Source organism: Lycorma delicatula, chromosome 11 (assembly GCF_047948215.1).
Source record: "Lycorma delicatula isolate Av1 chromosome 11, ASM4794821v1, whole genome shotgun sequence".
NCBI lineage: Eukaryota > Metazoa > Arthropoda > Insecta > Hemiptera > Fulgoridae > Lycorma > Lycorma delicatula.
The window spans coordinates 38,959,922-38,979,307 of NC_134465.1; the positions used below are offsets into that span (position 1 = coordinate 38,959,922).

Here is a 19,386-nt window from a genome sequence, read left to right on the forward strand (position 1 = left end):
GAGTGTACTCATATACTGATGTGAAACGTGAAAGAAAAAAGGTAGCCTGGAGGCATTTGAAACCAAGCATGCAGGAAACTGAAGAAGAATATACAGATAGAATGAAGGATGAAGAAGCAATGAGGAGAGATAATGAGAACAGACACTTAATCAGAACCAAATGGAATATCTAGTAACTGCTGTATGTTGTGAGAAGAGAAGATTGATTAATGTGGTGTTAGAGGAATCAATAGAAAATGCAAAAAAGGGAAGCTGGAAAAGAATAAAAACTATAAATGATTTACAAGGAAAAGCAAGTTATAATGATCAAGAACAACCATAGGAAAACCTTGATTAAATCTGTATTACAAGATGTAAAATTAATAATACAAAAATATAAATAACTAATTAAAGTTTATATTAATTTATCAAATTATATTAATCTGATCAACCCAAGTACAAAATTAATATATACCATTCGCAATAGGGAAAGATTCCCAAAAGGATCGATTATAGAAAAATAATGTAACAAAATATATTAACAGTAAAACAAAAATATGAACACATTAAATAAACATAACTGGTACAAAATAAACAATTTGGAGTACATCAATTAAAATTATTTAAGTATATATTAGTTTGCTATTTAACTGCATTAAATGAAGATGTAAGAAAATAAAAACTTTTTAAATTAGAATTTTTTAAAAACCCAAAATGAAAATGTTAAATACTTGTGATTACAAAGAATGAATGAAAATTCCATATCTTTAAACAAGATTGTTTCATATTGTTAAAAATTGTACAATTAATTTCCAACAAAATTTTTACAGAATTTAAAAAAAATTTATCAGGAGAAAATAGTGTCTGTTTAAAAAAAAAAACAGTGTTGAAAGCATGTTAACATTAATTTTAATTTAATTACTTTAAAAAATGCAAAATAAGTATGAAAATGGCAGGAAAAAATTTCACTGGAAGAGATCCCCCGTCTGTGATATCAAAGAAACATTTAAAGAAAAATTATAAACATTTAAATTTTTACATTACTGTTTTCATAGGAAACAAAATAAGTGATAATACAACAGATAATCATTTTTGACTATATATTCTTTTGGAGACAAAATGTTAATTTAATGTTAATGTCTTTTCCAGAATGTAAAGAGGAGGAAAGAAATTTTATATGTGGTCTTTTTATGAATTCATTTATTTTTTTGTAGATTAGGAAATACTAACGGTATACGATCAACTGAGAGCTTGTGACATTAGGACTCCCAAAGTAATTTTTATATACCTGAAAACAAAATTATTATTTTTTTACTCAACCCACTAAAATCAGACAAAATAAAAGTATATTCAGATCAAATAAATGTATTCGATTAAACAGTAATTTTAAATGAACTAATATAAAATTACAACATGCTAAAAGATAATTTGGTGCATACCATCACAATTTGGCAAATCCAACACTAAACGTTTGACAAATGTCAAATATAGTGTAAATTCAGTATCTAGAGCGATCAATTCCAATTCAGTAGGCATCTTGAATTACTTGAAATTTTTTGATTATAAAAGTATAACATCAAACATAAATTTGTTTTTGATGACTTATTTTTTCAATTATGATATTGCTAAGCAACAGAAATAATCTCATCCACATCTAAAAAAAAGAATAACAACTGCGCAGTAAAAATACTGAATCAATTATATATATTATTTATTTAGCACTTTATAATTAAACTTCACCTAAAATTATTAATACTCTGTAGTTATTCTACAAATTATTACAAAAACTAAATACATTAGTAATATATATGTTATATTTTCACAGAAATATATTTGCTACATTTATTTTTAAAGTGCTTTCATTAGTAAAATACTTTACACGTCTAATTTATGTCAATTTTATAATCACTTGATATTAAAACCAAACAATGAGAAGGGTAATATAAAATTTGAAATTTTTCAAGCACAATATATGGCAGAAACCATGTCACTCACTAAAATGCAGATAATTAATTGACATTGTGCAGGATTATGTATGTGCTTCTGTTTATGAGCCAGTGTTTACAGTATCAAAAACACTCAACAACTACTTCATAAAGTTTACAAAGTTTGGAAGGAAAGCTTGAATCATCTGTGAAGAAATATTTATTTTCATATATCATATTATGCGGGTACATGGTACTAAAATTGAGCCATTTCAGCCCAATTTTTTCTTTGAAAGCAAACCACAGATTTGTTATTATTATTGTCTGAAAAACATAATAATAATAATGATAGAAAGCCACGCCGCTTAAAATTATGAAAATATTTAAAAACCGTTGACTGAAGCTATCTGGGATGTAAATAAAAAAATTTTCAAAATATAGTACACAAAAATAATATAGTCTTCAAATATATTATTTTGAAGACAAAATAACAGATATATTCATGAATCTTCAAACACTGTTAAGTAAGCAACATAAAGAGTTGTAAAGTGATGTAGACATGATAATTTACCTCCCAGAAAAAAAGATAAATTAACTGCAAAGGATATCCGTAAAAAAATACATTGATAAATCATAAGAAATCGTTTTTATAAGACCGTCATCTCCCTCAAATGCTGCCTGATGGTTTATCAAATTAAAATTAAAATTTCAATTGGATCTTATAATTTGGCTTTAAAAACTGTAACAGATAGCAGCACTCATGTAAATTAATATGCAATTTTCATTATTTTAGTATTTTTATTTTTAAATCTTTATTATGTAATAACAGAATTATTTCAATAACTGAGGATGCAGGATTCCACAAAAGTATGTTCTTGAAATTAAGGTAAGATATGTCGTATCTCAATGTTTTGTACTAATGGTTTGTATAATAGAAATTAAATATATATATTGTTACCATATATATGCCTAATTTAATATCAGCAAATGACAACAGAAGAAGCTCAGATGTCAGTGAGCACAGTATACGTAAGCGCTGGTACAAGCGTCACTACCGCCGCGCAGTTCTCCTACCATAATGGCGATGTGGCCCCACCACTCTCAGGCTCCAATAAATGAGCTTGCACGAGAGTGAATTCTTAATTCATTGTCAACCACCACCTGGAGAAGACCAAGAAAAAGACGGTGGAAGAAAACAGAAGTTCCCTCAACATCTCTGCCACAGCAGCAGGCCTGGTCAGCCCGCCAAGGGAGCCGCTGGACATGGACCTTCTTGCTCCAGCTCACTGGGCTTCAATTGCCCTGGCCGGCGGACTCAACAGCAGGAGCCGATCCAATGTGGGATTGCTTGCAGAGAACTGCCTCGGCCACGCTGGTGAAAGACGACCAATGCCAACCTGACACTGCAGGGCTCTCGGGACCACCACTGCTATGCTATAATGGAGACCCAACTGCTGCTGAGGGAAAGCCTGGTCTGATTTCAATGGACAAGTTGCAACTAACTGACTTTGCTGGAGACCAGCTTCTGGACCCAACAGCTTTTCTCAGAGCTAACGCAAAAAACAGCCGTTTTCAGACCTACCACAAGGTTATAGATTATGAGTCGTTGAAGCCATTCGACAACAACATCCTTTCTCAGGGCTACCATATGGTTATAAATTACAATGAGCCATCGAAGCTGATCAATGACAAAAACGGCCCTTTTCAGGGCTACCACAAGGTTATTAATTATGAGCTGTCGAAGCCAATCCAGGACTACAACAGCCCTTCTCAGGACTACTACAAGTGCCACGTACCGTAGAAGCTATATATATACATACAGAGTTTATCACAAAGTTCTCCCAGGACTCTTTCATAACCTATTCTACTCTTGAAAATAATGGAAAAAGGTTATATAAACATATGTTCTAAAATGCTTCACTTGTGAGTTACGGCTAATGAATGATTTTGCTTATATTTCAGCCAACCCAGTGAAATGAGGTCACACTTAAATTTTTAGTTAATAAAAGGGCAGATTTAGTGATTTCTTATAGTTTTTGACCTGAAATATTGAATAAAATAGATCCCAGCTGTAGTAGTTTTTGAAAAATCTTGAGTGAAAACCAATAAATTTGATTAAAAATCCCAGTTTTAAGGTTTGAAATGCAATAACTTTGTTAAACAGGTGTTAAACACATAAAACTTGTAGAGAAATTAATTCTGAATAAAATGGTGTAAGATAAGTTGAATAAAACGAAGAAAAGTTAGAAAAATTTGAGTTTTATTTAAAAACATTGCATTACTACCAAATTCTTTTTTAGTGATGACTAAATTTATAAAAACAAAATTTAGTTTTAAAATTTTTAAATTTAAATTTACTGTTTATATTATAAATACTGTTTAATTTTTTGTAAAATTAAAAAAAAAATAAATATTCAGATAAGTCTTAACTGATTTAAGAAATTTTCAATTTGGCTACGTCACCCAAAACAATGCAAAATCTTAGTTTAAACCTATAATACATTGTTGCATGATGTCATGCACAGTTACAAGGTAGTTATCCAAAGAATATATCAAATTATCTCTGCAGAAACATGAGGTGCCCACACATACAGATGATAAACTATAAACTCTTTAATAACAGTTGTCTCACATTGATGACTTCTCAGGTAATGCACTAGATTTATTAATCAGTCACTTCTTCTTGCCAACCGACTTCATCAAAACATGTATAATCACATGAATAATAGAATTTATTCATGTAAAAGTATTGGAGGTTATAGATATGGAGCCCTGTTCTGAATCAACACTGTATATGAGATGTGACTCACAGAATCATGAAGAACTCACTCGCACAAACACAATGCTTGTTTGTTTATTCTTCACTCTACAAGCTAACTAATGCAGTAAATATTTTGTATTGAAAAGGCACAGCAAACAATTCTTTGACTACACTTACTACGTATGAGTTTATGTACAACTGTCATTAAGGTATAGAAATGATGCTTGGTGTTTTATTTTATTCTAATATCATATTTTCATTAAACATTTTAATTTTTTGTAAGTATAAAATCTTAAGGTATTAGAACACAAAATGTCCATTCGGTAGGATTTTCATATTGATTGAACCATATTCATATCATTGAATATATTACTTATTACAGTATGACTATTAGAAATCGAAAGTGTCAAAGTAAGGTAAAATCCCAATGGACAAAGCCCCATTAATAAATCAGTTATTAAAGGGGGCTTTAATAACTGAAAAGAAAGAAAGCTCTTTAAGTTAAGAAAGCGGAATCCAGTTCACCGTATTGTGTTGTAATTTTTTAATCACTAATAACAATTGATACATAATTTTAAGTATTGAAGGAGAAAAGGGTCCTAACACCATAAACAGTTTTATGTAGTTTTTTTGTAGTATATGAAAAATACCATGCCTGGCTGAGACTCCAGCCTGGGACCTTCAGATAAAAGGCAGAGATACTACCACTCCTCCACAAAAATTGGCTCATTTTGAATCAATTCATCCACTTCCTTTTGGTGCTTTAAATCAGTTGCATAAAACGGTTGACCATTGCAGACTCAATATTTGCTTTAACAGCTTAAATTCCTCAATATTTGCTTTAACAGCTTCTGATGTAGAAAATATTATCACTCACATATTCAAAGTATTTTGATCAAAAGTTTTATCATCTTAATGATTTTTTGACGATGGCTTTTTGAATGACTACTATTCACTTTTTTCGCTGTTAAAAATTTTATCACTCCACGTTTTATAGATGCATTAAGATAGCAATAACACTCAACTCTGTAATAATGATGACTTGACAGAAAATGAGTGGCTGTGGATAAATGAGTTCTGGAATGATAATAGGGTTATGAAACTACATGATGGCAACATCTGCAACTTTATGGGGACATTTTGGTTTCCCATTGTGTTCCAGTGTGCATTAAATTTTAGTCATCCCTCATGTGTAATATGAATTTATATATATATATATATATATATATAAATTTATTATATCTTTATATTGGCGGTGTGGATTTTGGTTATTATTTTATGGTATTGAATATAGTAGTGTTATATAAAGATATGAAATATGTAATATAACATTTAGGTATGTCCGTGAATAATAATAATTTAGTATAAATTATTTCTTCTAATGTAGCGTAAACAATTATTTTACACAATACACATGAGTGGGATTCAATACTGGGCTGAAATAATATATTAGTATGAAAATAATCCGAATGGATATCCCTATAATTGTCTAAATTTAATGTGTTTTCACTAAGGAAATACTTAAATTGTGGGAGACTTAATACTACTGCAAGATATTTTCAATAAAATGAAATTTCTATTTATCTAATGCAATCACTAATGTGTAAAAGTTGTATCCATTTCCAAGATTTACAAAGTAGCTAGTATATAAGTTAACTCATAATTATGATACAAGCAAAAAATCAATTAACATTCATTAACTCAATTCCTTCTTACTCAGTGTTCTATGGAGTTTTTCCAGACACTTGCTCATTAACATGGTTGTGGATCCCTGTTAATTGCAGTGTCCTGTGAGATTTGTTGCGATGGTTCTGCTTAAGGACTTCACAGAATTCTATTTCTTACCAATGACTCTATAAAAAGCAATAACTATATAATAAAAAAAAAATCATCCTGATTATAATTAATACGTAGTTATCTTTTATTGTAGTCAATTTGAACTACTTCATAATTTAGAACAGGTACAACTAAGTTAAAAAATCTACTAATAAATAATAATTTTAAACAATAAAATTAAGTATAAAGTAGAAAAACCCTTATTTATTTTTTGAATTTGAATTTGTTGCTGTAGAGACTGAATTAGCACTATAATATTAAGTACTGAAAAGCGTTAATGAAATATTAAGTAAAAATATATTTCCGCTATCATTTTCATACTTTCTTTATATTATATTATCAGAACAGTAACTGGATGTTTTATATTAAAAATTACAGCCAGCTCTTTGAGTTACATTTAAAATACACTTGCTCATAACAGTGTTGGAATAAGCAAACAAATGTTGCTTAGTGTAAATAAATCATTAAAAAAATATACAACTTATTTTTTATTTTATTTTTAAAAAGCATTATTTCACCCCATCATAAAACATTATCACACAGGTCTGACCTACACATTTAACAGTGTCCCAGGATGTGATAGCCAAATTTAATGGGATTGATTATGATAGGATTACAGCTTTAAATACTTAGGATTACCATTAGATGCTTTGCATGCATTATTATATTATTCATATTTTCACAAAATTACAATTGATTCACTTTTGAATATTAAAATACAATCAAGCTGAAAAAATGTTATAGAATTCAGTACGTATATCAACCAGTATCAAATACATCAATGAATTATACTCGTATATAAATATACATAAATTAATTTATATAAATCATCAACATATAATTGTAGATTGATGTATATCAAATATCAATAAGTATCAGGTACTAATCAATCAAAACTGATATAAATATATATATATATATATATATAAACACGAGGCGCTACCAAAAAGTTCAGGGAATTTTACCATAAAAATAAAATAGCTTACCATAACTTTCTACTGTCTCCTTCAAAGTAATCCCCTTGGGAATTAATGCAATGATCCCAGCGTTTTTCCCATGATTCCATGCATCCCTGGAAGTCTGCAGGTGTAAGTGTTCGAAGCACGTTCTGCGTTTCTTCCTGAATCTCCTCAATTGTGTTAAAACAACGGCCTTTCAATTGAAATTTTATTTTCGGAAAGAGAAAAAAGTTCGTAACACGAAACTTCACTGATGGTGCTGTCAAAAATAATGTGTTGGCTGAACGGAGTTGAAACTCATTCTGAGCATGTGGAAGGGATGAACGAACCGATCTAGCACAGACCGGTACACAGCGTTGCCAGACCGCTCGCAGCTTTTCTCACACACCTCGTATGTGAAAATCATGATGAAAGACCTCCAAGCATGGGAGTAGTCACAAAACAATAGTCGGCATCAGATGGTGCAAGGGCGGACAGGTTCACGAATGAATGACTAGGGGGTCCTCTGTGCATATGGGGGGTTGCCTTGACGTGAAGAGGCTGCAGGCACTTTGTTCCCATATTTGATGGCATCTGCAGGTAGTAAGTATAAGGGGTATGTATGTGTGCCTGTTTAGTTTTTGATCTTAAGTTTTGATTTTAAGTTTGCTGTACGGATATTATGATGTAATGTTTTTGATCTATAATTTTTTTTTACGTATATATTTGAGTACTTTGCTTTTGATGTATATTATGTCTTTATGATGTCTATCTGATCTTGGGCTAATTTCTGGTTTGTAGTATTTCGTATTTACTGCATTCCATGAGGATTAGCTGTTTGGCTGCAGATTTTTACTACTGTCTGATGAATGCATATCATGTACTATTAATGAATGTTCTTGCTATGTTGGTTTTGATGATTTTTTTTTAATGATGTTTATATTGTTGTGAGACTTGTTTTCTTGAGGTTTTCTTAAATGTTGTGTGACATTCTTCTTTGTATGTAGTTTCATAATCTGTTTTATGTATCTTGATGTATCATGTTTGCTGTTGATTTGCTGTGACTGATGTGTTTTTGTTGATATTCCTATTATGATGCATATGATTGTGACGTATGACATATGAGTGTGTGAGTGGGCGTATAACCCCCCTTCCAGAAGGCAAGCTTCGCTAGCAGTTGCAGCAAGGGTGGTAGCCAGGCAGGGGTGGTGGTTTAGTCAGTAGTGCGCAGGTTTACATATGCATAATAATATCTTGCGGTGCCTGTTGGCAAGCTCGCACTACTTAGGCATCCATAATGGGATTTCCCACCTCTTTAACAAAAAAAAAGTACTAATAAAAATTAACATAGATGTTATTTAATAAAAAGTAACTTATTTTAAAAAAATCATACTTGTACAATTTGTAAATATATAAATATATATGTGTGTGTGTGTCTGTGAGAATATGAAGTAACTAATGTTGTCCTCCTTTATTCATAAATCATGTCACATATATGATTTGGCATCGGTTCAACAAGTACACTACACATTTTTTTGACTGTGTTCTTTAAAACCTTTTTCCACTTTTTTGGTTGATTCCTTCAGAACCTTAAAATAATGATGAGCATACCATCTACTGGAAGTAATGAACAAAATCCTTCAAATGTTAAACAATCCCAAAATATTTTTTTCTGGGGATGTTAACTATTAAACTGGTTGTTGGATATGAGCTGGTGATGTATTTTCAAATGATGCTTTTCTAACATACAAAACCCTTTGTCCTGAACATAAAAATATGACATTTGAAAACATTTTCCCGGTCTTCCTTGGCCTACAAGAACCTATTTTGCATATTTCTGGTATTAAAAACTGCTCTTTAGCTGGCAGATAAGCTTTCTGTCCAGCTGCAAGAAAACCGCATTTATGTGGTTTAGTCAAGTGTAAGTGTAAGTGTAAGTTAAGTGTAGGTCAACTGGTTTAGTCACTGGCTGCTAATTCTCGATTTCTCAGTTTAAGTCCACACCAGATAACTGGATCAAGTTTACTTTTTCTCACTAATAATATTTCCAGTGTTGGAGTTAATTTTTTTTTTTACCATATTTGCCTTTCCTTTGAGGTGAAAAGGAATCAGTTCCTTTAAATTGTTTTAAAATAGGATTACTGTCCCTAGTCCAACACCACTTCCATTAACTATTTGTCATTGTGTCATACTGGTATGCTCAGAAAGAGAAACAAATTTCAAATGCTTTTTAGGGGTTATGTCCATTATTATACAGAGTGATTACAAATGAAATATACTCTTTCGATAGTGTATTAAAAATTTATTTTTTAAGAATTGAGATGATTACTTACATGATTATATAGAAGAATTCTTTAAGTTTTATTATAAATGTTCAATATGTGCACTATTTGTAACATGACATACCAACATTGTAGTCGAATTCGTCCCAAACACATGCTGGTCAATGGTAGCAATGGCATTTGTGATCCATTGTTTTAAGTCATTGATATCAACAGGAACGGGTGGTACTTAAAACACCATGTTTTCCTCACTTGCATAGCCAATCCATCATCTGGAAGGGTGTTCATCCAGATAATTTCTGACCTTAAGTGCCAGTAAGGTGGAGCTCCATCTTGTACAAAAATGAAGTTGTCACTATCTTCCTTGAGTTGAGGCAAAAGCCATTCACTTAACATGTTCAGATAAATTACTCGTTACTATTACTTTGTGTAAAAAGAACCCTGTACACCCTTTTACAAGATAGAGCACAAAACATGTTCACTTTAGGAGAATCACATATATTATGTGATTCTGTACCCCATATTTTTACATTATGTTTATTAACTTTTTCATTATTAACAGCTGAAAAGTGGTCTTCATTTTTATTACAAATACTGTACATTAACTAACAAAAAAGAACAAGCTTTAAAATGGGCTACAAGTCAAATTTTTTTATCTTTCACCGAGATGTATGTCTTCAAAAACAGGCTTTAACTTTCATTTTACATACTACAGTTTCCATGATGTATTGACATCATGGGCAATTCATATTAAATACATCAAACAAAAGAAAATACTAAGTTTAAAAAATACTAAACTCAAATCAAATTGTTATAATTTTTTTATTCCTTCTTTTCAGTATAATATGGTTTTCTTAAAAACTAAAATTACTTTATAATAGAATTAAAACATTAGTCATTAAACTAAATTCATTTTTAATAATTTAAATCAATCGTAGTACATTAATAATTATTACTCCGGGCAACCTTCAGTTTGCATTTCTTCTTCCATTTTACTTTTTATATCATTATCTAACAACCCTTTATTTAAAAAATAATTACGATACTCTATCAAAGCGTCTTCAGAAAACTTTTCTGGATTCGCATCCATATAACGGTACACTTTTAAATCTGCTCCAGTAATAACAAAACGATGGCCATAGACATCAATAATGGCACCTATCAACATGCAGAAAAAAATTGATGTAAGAAAAGCATACATATATTTTCAATTCATAATAGTAAATATTGATGATCTATTAAGCTTAAAAATTTATTTGCTAACTCCAATGAAAGTTTTAATGTAAATTTTTATGTCAAGGTTTCTTTCATATCAGAGTACTGCTTGTTCTCATATTAATTTTAACTTAATACTTATACCTTCCTATGCATTTAAAATTTAAATTACACCATTGCTTTTACTGCTGTTAACTGTGTGATAAAAAATTACAATTTATTAAGTAAATAACTCATTAATACTTTACAGGAAAAAAACTTTAATATTTAGAACAGGTAGATGTCAGTTTTCTGTAGTTTTTATTTCTTAGATGGGATCTGTCAAATAAGACAGAATGTAATTGTTTATTGACAATGATCAATATTTTGATCATAGATTCAAATTTTATTGTCTAAATTTTGGTAGTGATCAACAACTTATACTGCTCTTTATTTTATATGTTGACAATTTTCAATGATGCTCATATATCAGGTCAGGGAAAAAGTTTTTTCATAGTTTAATGCAAAAGTAAAACAGCTATTTTATATTTCAAATGAAGTCTATTAAACCAAATATTTACTGTTTTAATTGACTACCTGGGGTAAAATCATAATCCCATCGGAGTAGAACTTGTGTTTTCAGTAAAAAAAACTGTGATAAATGATTTTCATAGGCATCTTTCTTTCAAAGCCAACTTTATACCATTAAGATAGTTCTGTAGAGAACAAAACAAATATTAGTCTTGACAGTGTAAGGTCGGGAAGACAGGTCATCAAAAAGGTATGGAAACTGGTGTTGCTGTGACAGTAGCCAATACTTTTCCTATGATCAATCTCTCTGGTCATTTTATCTCGATCATTTTGTTTTCAGTTTTTGATAATAGAGATTAGAATCAACATTTGACCAGATGGCAGCAGCACATAGTGAACAATTACTAACACAAACGCAGTGTTACTTGTTTTGCCATAAATCCTGGCTTTTCCAAAGTTTGCAGAGCTTCATCTCACTTTGACCATGACCTTTTCCATGTATTATTGTCATATCTGATCCATTTTTCATCACCAATTAAGGCCAGTTTCAAAAACTGTTTGGTTTTAGCAATAATTCGCAGATGGAAATTCAATTATTAAATTTATCTGGACTTATTTGTGGTTGATGTTTTAAACGGTTGTTTGTTATTGATATCATGACCACTTTTCACTAGTCTTGCTCAACTGTTTCCACGTTTTAATTGACTTTTTCAATCAATGATCAACCACAGTGAGGTACAACATTGACAAAAATTTCCAGATAAAACACTTGAACCAGCCTTGTGTCACATTTACTGATATCGCATCATGTCTATAAATAGGATAAAATTTTTTAGTAGCCCGAATCACATTCTTCTTTTTTTTTGTAATAAAATTTTAAAACATCAAATTTCTTGAAAATTTTAATTCATTTTTAAGACACAATATAATGTAAATAAATGTATTAATATGTCATAACCTTTCTCTAAAAATACTGTGATATGTCACCATTCAAATCACATAAGTGTTGCAAGATTTGATTAATATTAACAAAGTTATGTGATCGTAAACCAATCTACCTAGAGAATAGAAAGAAATGTTTTCCTAAATATTTTGCAAGTAGTCATAGTAGCTGGAGATAGCACCTGCTTGAATTCAGACCATAATTTTGTAATTACAAGATAGTTAATCTCTTTACATTTATTTTATTTATACAAAATTATTATTTAGCTATAATTATGAAAAACTAAAGAAATTTGCGTTTGCTAAGCTGTGAGTAGTAAAACAATTATTTTTTAAAAACCATTAACTTTTTACTTCTTTAAAAAAAACACATCATATAAAATGGTATGAAATAAGATCCAACCATTTAAAATTAAATAATCCATACAAAAACAATAAAAAAAAGAGTAAAAACAATAAAAAATTATTGGATTTTAAAGATGAAAGAAAAAAGGCCACATAAAAAATAATTACAAAATCTCAAATTATACCTATAAAAGTGAGGCATGTGAACAGGTAGAAGAACAGCAGAAGAGTGATTAGTTTTTGAGATGACTAGAAGATATAAAAGCAATGCTCCAAGTATTTTATGATGAATATTTAACATGCTATTAGCTAACAAGCTATGTGTTAGCTAGTTATTACATACTTTAATTTTTAAGGTCTCTACAAATTATTAGTTAACCAATTTTCTCATTTCATCAATGGAGAATCCTGGTGACCTTTCCTTGATCCACAACCACATTTCGTACTTCAGTTCATTACCCGAGAAATAAATATTCTTTAATTTTGGAAAGTGAAAATTACAGAGGGCAACAAATTAATTAGTATGAAGGATGTTGAATAGGTTCGAATTTCAACTACACAAGATCCTCTGTAATTCATTACAAGCTTTATCGTGTTGCAGAATTAGGTGATCAACAAACAAAAAATTTGTATTCTTGAAAAAATCATGAATGAGCATGATCAAGTATCATATTCATTCAATGATCAAGATGAAACTTGATCTAAGTTTCATGCTGATGATGAACATGTTCCCAAAAATACTAGCATTTACATATTTTGACTTCAACCTAAACCTCAAAGCAGTAAATGAATCCAGCAAATATTTTCAGTAGAATTTCAGTACTGGGATAATTTAGGATAAGTAGAAGTATTTGGTTTCAGGAAAAGAATAGGGACTAGGGAAGCAATTTTAGCGCTCAGATTAATAGCAGAAGGAAGATTAAAGAAAAACAAACCAACATACTTAGCATTTAAAGACCTAGAAAAGGCATTCAATAACGTAGACTGGAATAAAATGTCAGCATTTTAAAAAAATTAGGGTTAAGTATAGAGATAGAAGAACATTTCTAATATTTACAGGAAACTAATATTTACAGGATTTCTAATATTTACACCAAACTTTAACAGTAACAATAGAAGAGCATAAAAAAGAAGCACTAATAAAAAAGGGAGTCTGACAAGGATGTTCCCTAACCCCGTTACTTTTTAATCTTTACATAGAACTAGCAGTTAATGATGTTAAAGAACAGTTTAGATCTGAAGCAACAGTGTAAATTGAGAAAAAAAAGATGCTATCATTTGCTGATGGTATAGTAATTCTAGCTGAGAGTAAAACAAATATTTATCTCGCAGGGTTCACAAGAACTACCACATGAAAATAAACAAGAACAAAATGAAAGTAGTACAACTAAAGTAGATGGACCACTCAATATAAAAATAAGACGAGAAAAGACTATGAAGCTAGAAACATTTTGTTATTTGGGAAGTAGAATTACTAAAGATAGACGAAGCATGAGCGATATAAAATGCTGAATAGCACAGGTGAAATGAGCTTTGTCAGAAATATAACTTGCTTACATCAGAAATTAATTTAAACATCAGGAAACAGTTTTGAAAGTTTGGACGTTTGAATTTTGAAGTTAAACTTGGACGATCAGAGAACCGGATAAGAAAAGATTAGAAGCTTTTGAAATGCGGTGCTGTAGGAGAATGTTAAAAATCAGATAGGTGGATTAAGTGACAAATGAAGAGCTATTGCAGCAAATCGATGAAGAAAGAAATATTTGGAAAAATCTAGCTAGCTAAAAGAAGACAGGCTTATAGGCCATACCTTACGACATCCTGGCATGGTCGCTTTGATGTAGGAGGGACAGGTAGATGGGAAAAACTGATTAGGCAGGCAACATTTGGAATATGGGAAACAAATTTTTAGAGAAGTAAGATGTAGAGGATATACTGAAATGAAATGACTAGCACTAGACAAGGAAGCTTGGAGAACTACATCAACCAGTCAAATGACTGAAGACAAAACAACAAAAAACAAGATAAGTCAAGTGCTAATATTCAAGCTGATTATAGTTGGGACTTTAATACTATTCGTACCTAAGTTAAAGTCAGCCGGAGTAAAATATTCTGGATTATCTTGGTTTGTTCCTGGTTTGGGCAATAACATCCAACTTAAAAACCTACCACTGATGAAGCCTGAATTAGCAACTGGTAATTCTGTTATACATATTTTCCCATCCGCTAAATTATATTCAATTACAAACTGTCGGCCCTTATCCTCTGGATGAACTGAAACAAGATCTGCTGTGTACCTCAGTTTCTGTAACAAAATCATTAAGTAATTCAGTGAATAAAAATAATTAACTGTAATTAAAATAATAACTTCCTCTATAAAAATGCCTGTAGATAGCCATTTAGTAATTTTTTGTTGCATGTCTTATGATGTTACTGAACGTCATAAGTTGCAACTAATAGAGTATTACAGAAGAGATATAGAGGTTTATTAAAAGCAAGATGGAATATTAAAAATTTTTTTTCAGAAATTTATCAGAGCGTGCAATTTGAATTTAAATCTTACATTAATCTAGATGTGGCCATTGTCATTCTAAAAGAACATCTATCTACAATATGCTGTGTACTTTTTATTTACATATTACACAAGAAAATGAATTAAACTTCTACATGTATTTATGACCAAAAGAAGAGAAATAAACTCTGTATAATCTTTAACAATGAACATTATAAGAAACACTGATCTAAACAGTAACTATAGAGCTAATGAGTTCAACCAAATTACATGCTTTAAATTTATTTACTGGGTGAGCCACTTCAAACTGAATTGCTATAAAATAAATTCAATTGTAGCAGATTTGATACACTTTATGAATGAAATGAAAATGTAAATCAAATTAAATTCTATATTTACATTAGAAAAAAGTTTACATAATTAACATATTTAAAAAAAGATTGTTTATTTTCATGTGGTGGTTCTTGTGTAGGACTTAATCCATGCCATTCATTGTTTCTTCAAAATCTTTTTTACTCTCAGCTAGAATCAGCAAATCGTAGCATCTTTATTTTTTCACCTTGTACTGTTACTACAGATCAAATTGTTCTTTAACATCTTAACTGTTAGTTTTATGTCAAGATTAAAAAGTAATGGGATAGGGAACATCTTGTCCGACTCCCTTTTTTATTACTGCTTCTTCTCATTCTCTTCGATTATTACTGTTGCAGTTTGGTTCCTATAAATGTTAGAAACTGTTCTTCTATCTCTATACTTAAACCCTGATTTTTTTCAAATGCTGAACATTTTATTCCAGTTTACATTACTGAATGCCTTTTCTAGGTCTTTAAATGCTAAGTATGTTGGATTGTTTTTCTTTAATTTTCCTTTTACTATTAATCTGAGCGCTAAAATTGCTTCCCTTGTCCTTATACTTTTCCTAAAACTAAATTAGTCTTCTCCTAACACTTCTTCCACTCTCCTCTCAATTCTTCTGTACAGAATTCTAGTTAAGATTTTTGATGCATGACTAGTTAAGCTAATTGTTCTGTAATCTTCACATATATCTGCTCCTGCTTTCTTTGGTATCATGACTATAACACTCTTTTAGAAGTCTGACGAACTTCCCCTTCTTCGTAAATATTACACACCAGTTTGTATAATCTATCTATTGCTTCCTCATCTGCACTGCAAAGTAAGTCTGCAGGTATTCCTTCTATTCCAGGAACCTTTCTGCCATTCAAATTTTTTATTGCTCTCTTAAATTCAGATCTCAGTATTGTATCTCCCTTTTCATCCTCTTCAACTTCCTCTTCTTCCTTTATAACACCATTTTCTAATTCATTTCCTCTGTATAACTCTTTAATATATTCCACCCACCTGTCGATCTTTCCTTTCGTATTATAAATCTGTGTACCATCTTTGTTTAACACATTATTTGATTTTAATTTACGTTCCACAAATTTTTTCTTAACTTTCTTGTATGCTCCGTCTGTTTTACCAATGATCATTCTCTTTTCACTTCTGAACACTTTTCTTTAATCCACTCTTCTTTCGCTAGTTTGCAATTCCTGTTTAAAGTATTTTTCTTAAATGTTGATAGTTCCTTTTACCTTCATCACTAGTATTCTGATATTTTCTATGTTCATCCATCAGCTGCAATATATCTTCTGATATCCATGGTTTTCTACAAGTTCTTTGGTCCACCTAAGTTAACTTCTGCTGATTTAAAAATTTCCTTTTTAACATTCTCCCTTTCTTATTCTATATTTTCTACCTTATTGTTTTTACTCAGACCTCTTGCAATGTCCTCCTCAATATTCTTCTTTACCTCCTCTTCCTCAAGCTTCTATAAATTCCACAGATTTGTATGACACCATTTTTAGTTTTACACTAATCTACATTTCAGTATCACTAAACTATGGCTACTATAATGTCTGCTCCAGGATATGCTTTGCAGTTGACGAGTTGATTTCTAAATTTTTGTTTAATCGTGATATAATCTATCTGATACCTTACAGTATAAACTGGCTTTTTCCATGTGTATATTGTCTATTATGATTTTTAAATTGGGTGTTGGCAATTACTAAATTATACTTTGTGCAAAACTCTATAAGTCAGTCCCCTCTTTCATTCCTTTTGCCCAGTTCATACTCGCCCACAATATTTCTTTTCCTGCCTTTTCCAAAGTTTGCAATCTCCAACTATTATTAAATTTTCATCCCCTTTTATGTGTTTAATTGCTTCATCGATTTCTTCATATACACACTCTACCTCCTCATCATCATCATCATGGGCACTTATAGGCATATATGACCACCATAAGACAAAAGAAACACGACCCCCATATTAATGTATCATTTTATAGTGAAGCAATGCACTATATACATAGATTCAATTCAGCAGTTAGAGTAAACATTACATATAGATATTTACTTTAATTACATGTAATATTAACTGCTTACGTTTATTGACAATTCTGAAAAAAGTTTTGGTGTAATTTTATCGATAATACTATTTTTCATACCGAATAAGAATACAACTTAACAACCAAACACAGTAACACCTAAAACCTAAAAAAACTTATACCAATAGTCAACTTACACAGGATTCTGCAGTATTTTATAATTACATCAATAAATAACAAAAACCAAAAGGAAATAAAAACTTAAAAATTTAGAGTACTGGTGATATGGGATTTTGTGAAAGCTGAATATTGGTATTATTTTTTTGTTACTGTGTTTGGTGGTTAAGTTGTGTTTTTTTTTTTAATTGACACAGTGGTCTGTATGATGAATTATTTGAATTTTCAGGAAGAATATTTACCTATATAATATTATCACTGATAATGGAATAATATTTACCTTTCCAGAGTTAATTATATATTTTACGACATCCTGTTTTGGTGGCTTTGGTATTACAGAAAAGCAAGATTGTAAAGTATCCTCAGGTGATCCTATACCAATATGAGGTGGTGGAGGCTAAAAAAAAAACAAAAGATATAACATGTTAATTTAATTTTTTATTTCAGTAGATTTATTTTCAATGTAAGGGTAACAAACAATTTTTTGCGTACACAATAACTGAATATAATAATTAAATAAGACATACTTGTAATAGTAAAGAGTTTGATTAATAAGCCAAGATATGTTTGAACAATACATTAAAGACCTGATAAATAAAAAAGCAAAAATATAAAATGAATTCCTACAAATGAAAAACCTTTTTATCATCCATACCTATCAAAAATTAGATTATTTGGAATTCTTGCTGAGATTTTCATTGTTATTGAAATCAAAAACACAGCTAATCAATGAAAAAAAAAATTTATTATACTAAAGACTAAATACTAAATTAAAGGCTAAATTATATACTGCCGTTGTTAAAAAAGTTTACTTTTTTCACTCTAACTTTCCAAACACTATAAAAAATTTGGAAAAAATAGGAACAAAAAGTCAAATCAGATTTATTATTTATGAAGTGTGTTCAAAAAAAAAAAATCTGACTTAAGGTGTTTTTTCTGTAGAAAAATAGCATATTAAGTTAAATTAAGTTCACATATTTGCAATGTATAAGTATTTTATAGTAAAAGAAGATATATTAAAAGTAATAGTTTTGGAACATATATAATTAAATCCAAGCTATAATTATCTATAACTGAAAATACATACTGGTTTCAGAATCGGTTTCTTTTTTTCAAATGAGATTTCAGTAGCAGGAGGTTGTTCTATATTTAAACAATGTTTATAATAATTCCTGGTAAATATGTCGCAATCATATATTAAAAACCTATAACAAAGAGAGCATAAATTAAAATCACTACTCTTATCTTATCAAAACATGTAACAAAAATTTGCTTAGAAATACTTTCCTTAATAAAAATAAATCATTAAAAAATTTAATTAATAAAAAAATTTACAACTTCTGAAAATACAAACGATAAAACCATATATGTAAACATACAAACTGCCATAAAAATTGGTGACAACTGCATTAAAAGTAACTGAATCCTGCAAAATTTCCAAAAAATTCCATAAAATAACAAATTTCTTAAAACTAAATTTATTAGGGTGTTGATAAATTATAATTTTCAACAAATACAAGTACTATTTATAAATTAATATCCAGTCAAACAAAATGAAAAAAATTTACTTTTTTACAA

General features: G+C 30.0%; 1 protein-coding gene across 1 annotated transcript in view; it reads right to left on the minus strand.

Moving 5' to 3' along the window:
- Positions 1 to 10,558: 10,558 nt before the first annotated feature.
- LOC142332266 (EF-hand domain-containing protein 1-like) overlaps positions 10,559 to 19,386 on the minus strand; it is a 29,725-nt gene continuing 20,897 nt past the window's right edge. Inside the window, exons 8-11 of the mRNA XM_075378592.1 lie at positions 18,896 to 19,013; positions 18,089 to 18,205; positions 14,816 to 15,038; positions 10,559 to 10,879 (exon numbers count right to left, since the gene is read on the minus strand). Coding sequence (XP_075234707.1) covers positions 10,674 to 10,879; positions 14,816 to 15,038; positions 18,089 to 18,205; positions 18,896 to 19,013 — 664 coding nt within the window. The 3' untranslated portion in view covers positions 10,559 to 10,673. The remainder of the gene's footprint in view (positions 10,880 to 14,815; positions 15,039 to 18,088; positions 18,206 to 18,895; positions 19,014 to 19,386) is intronic.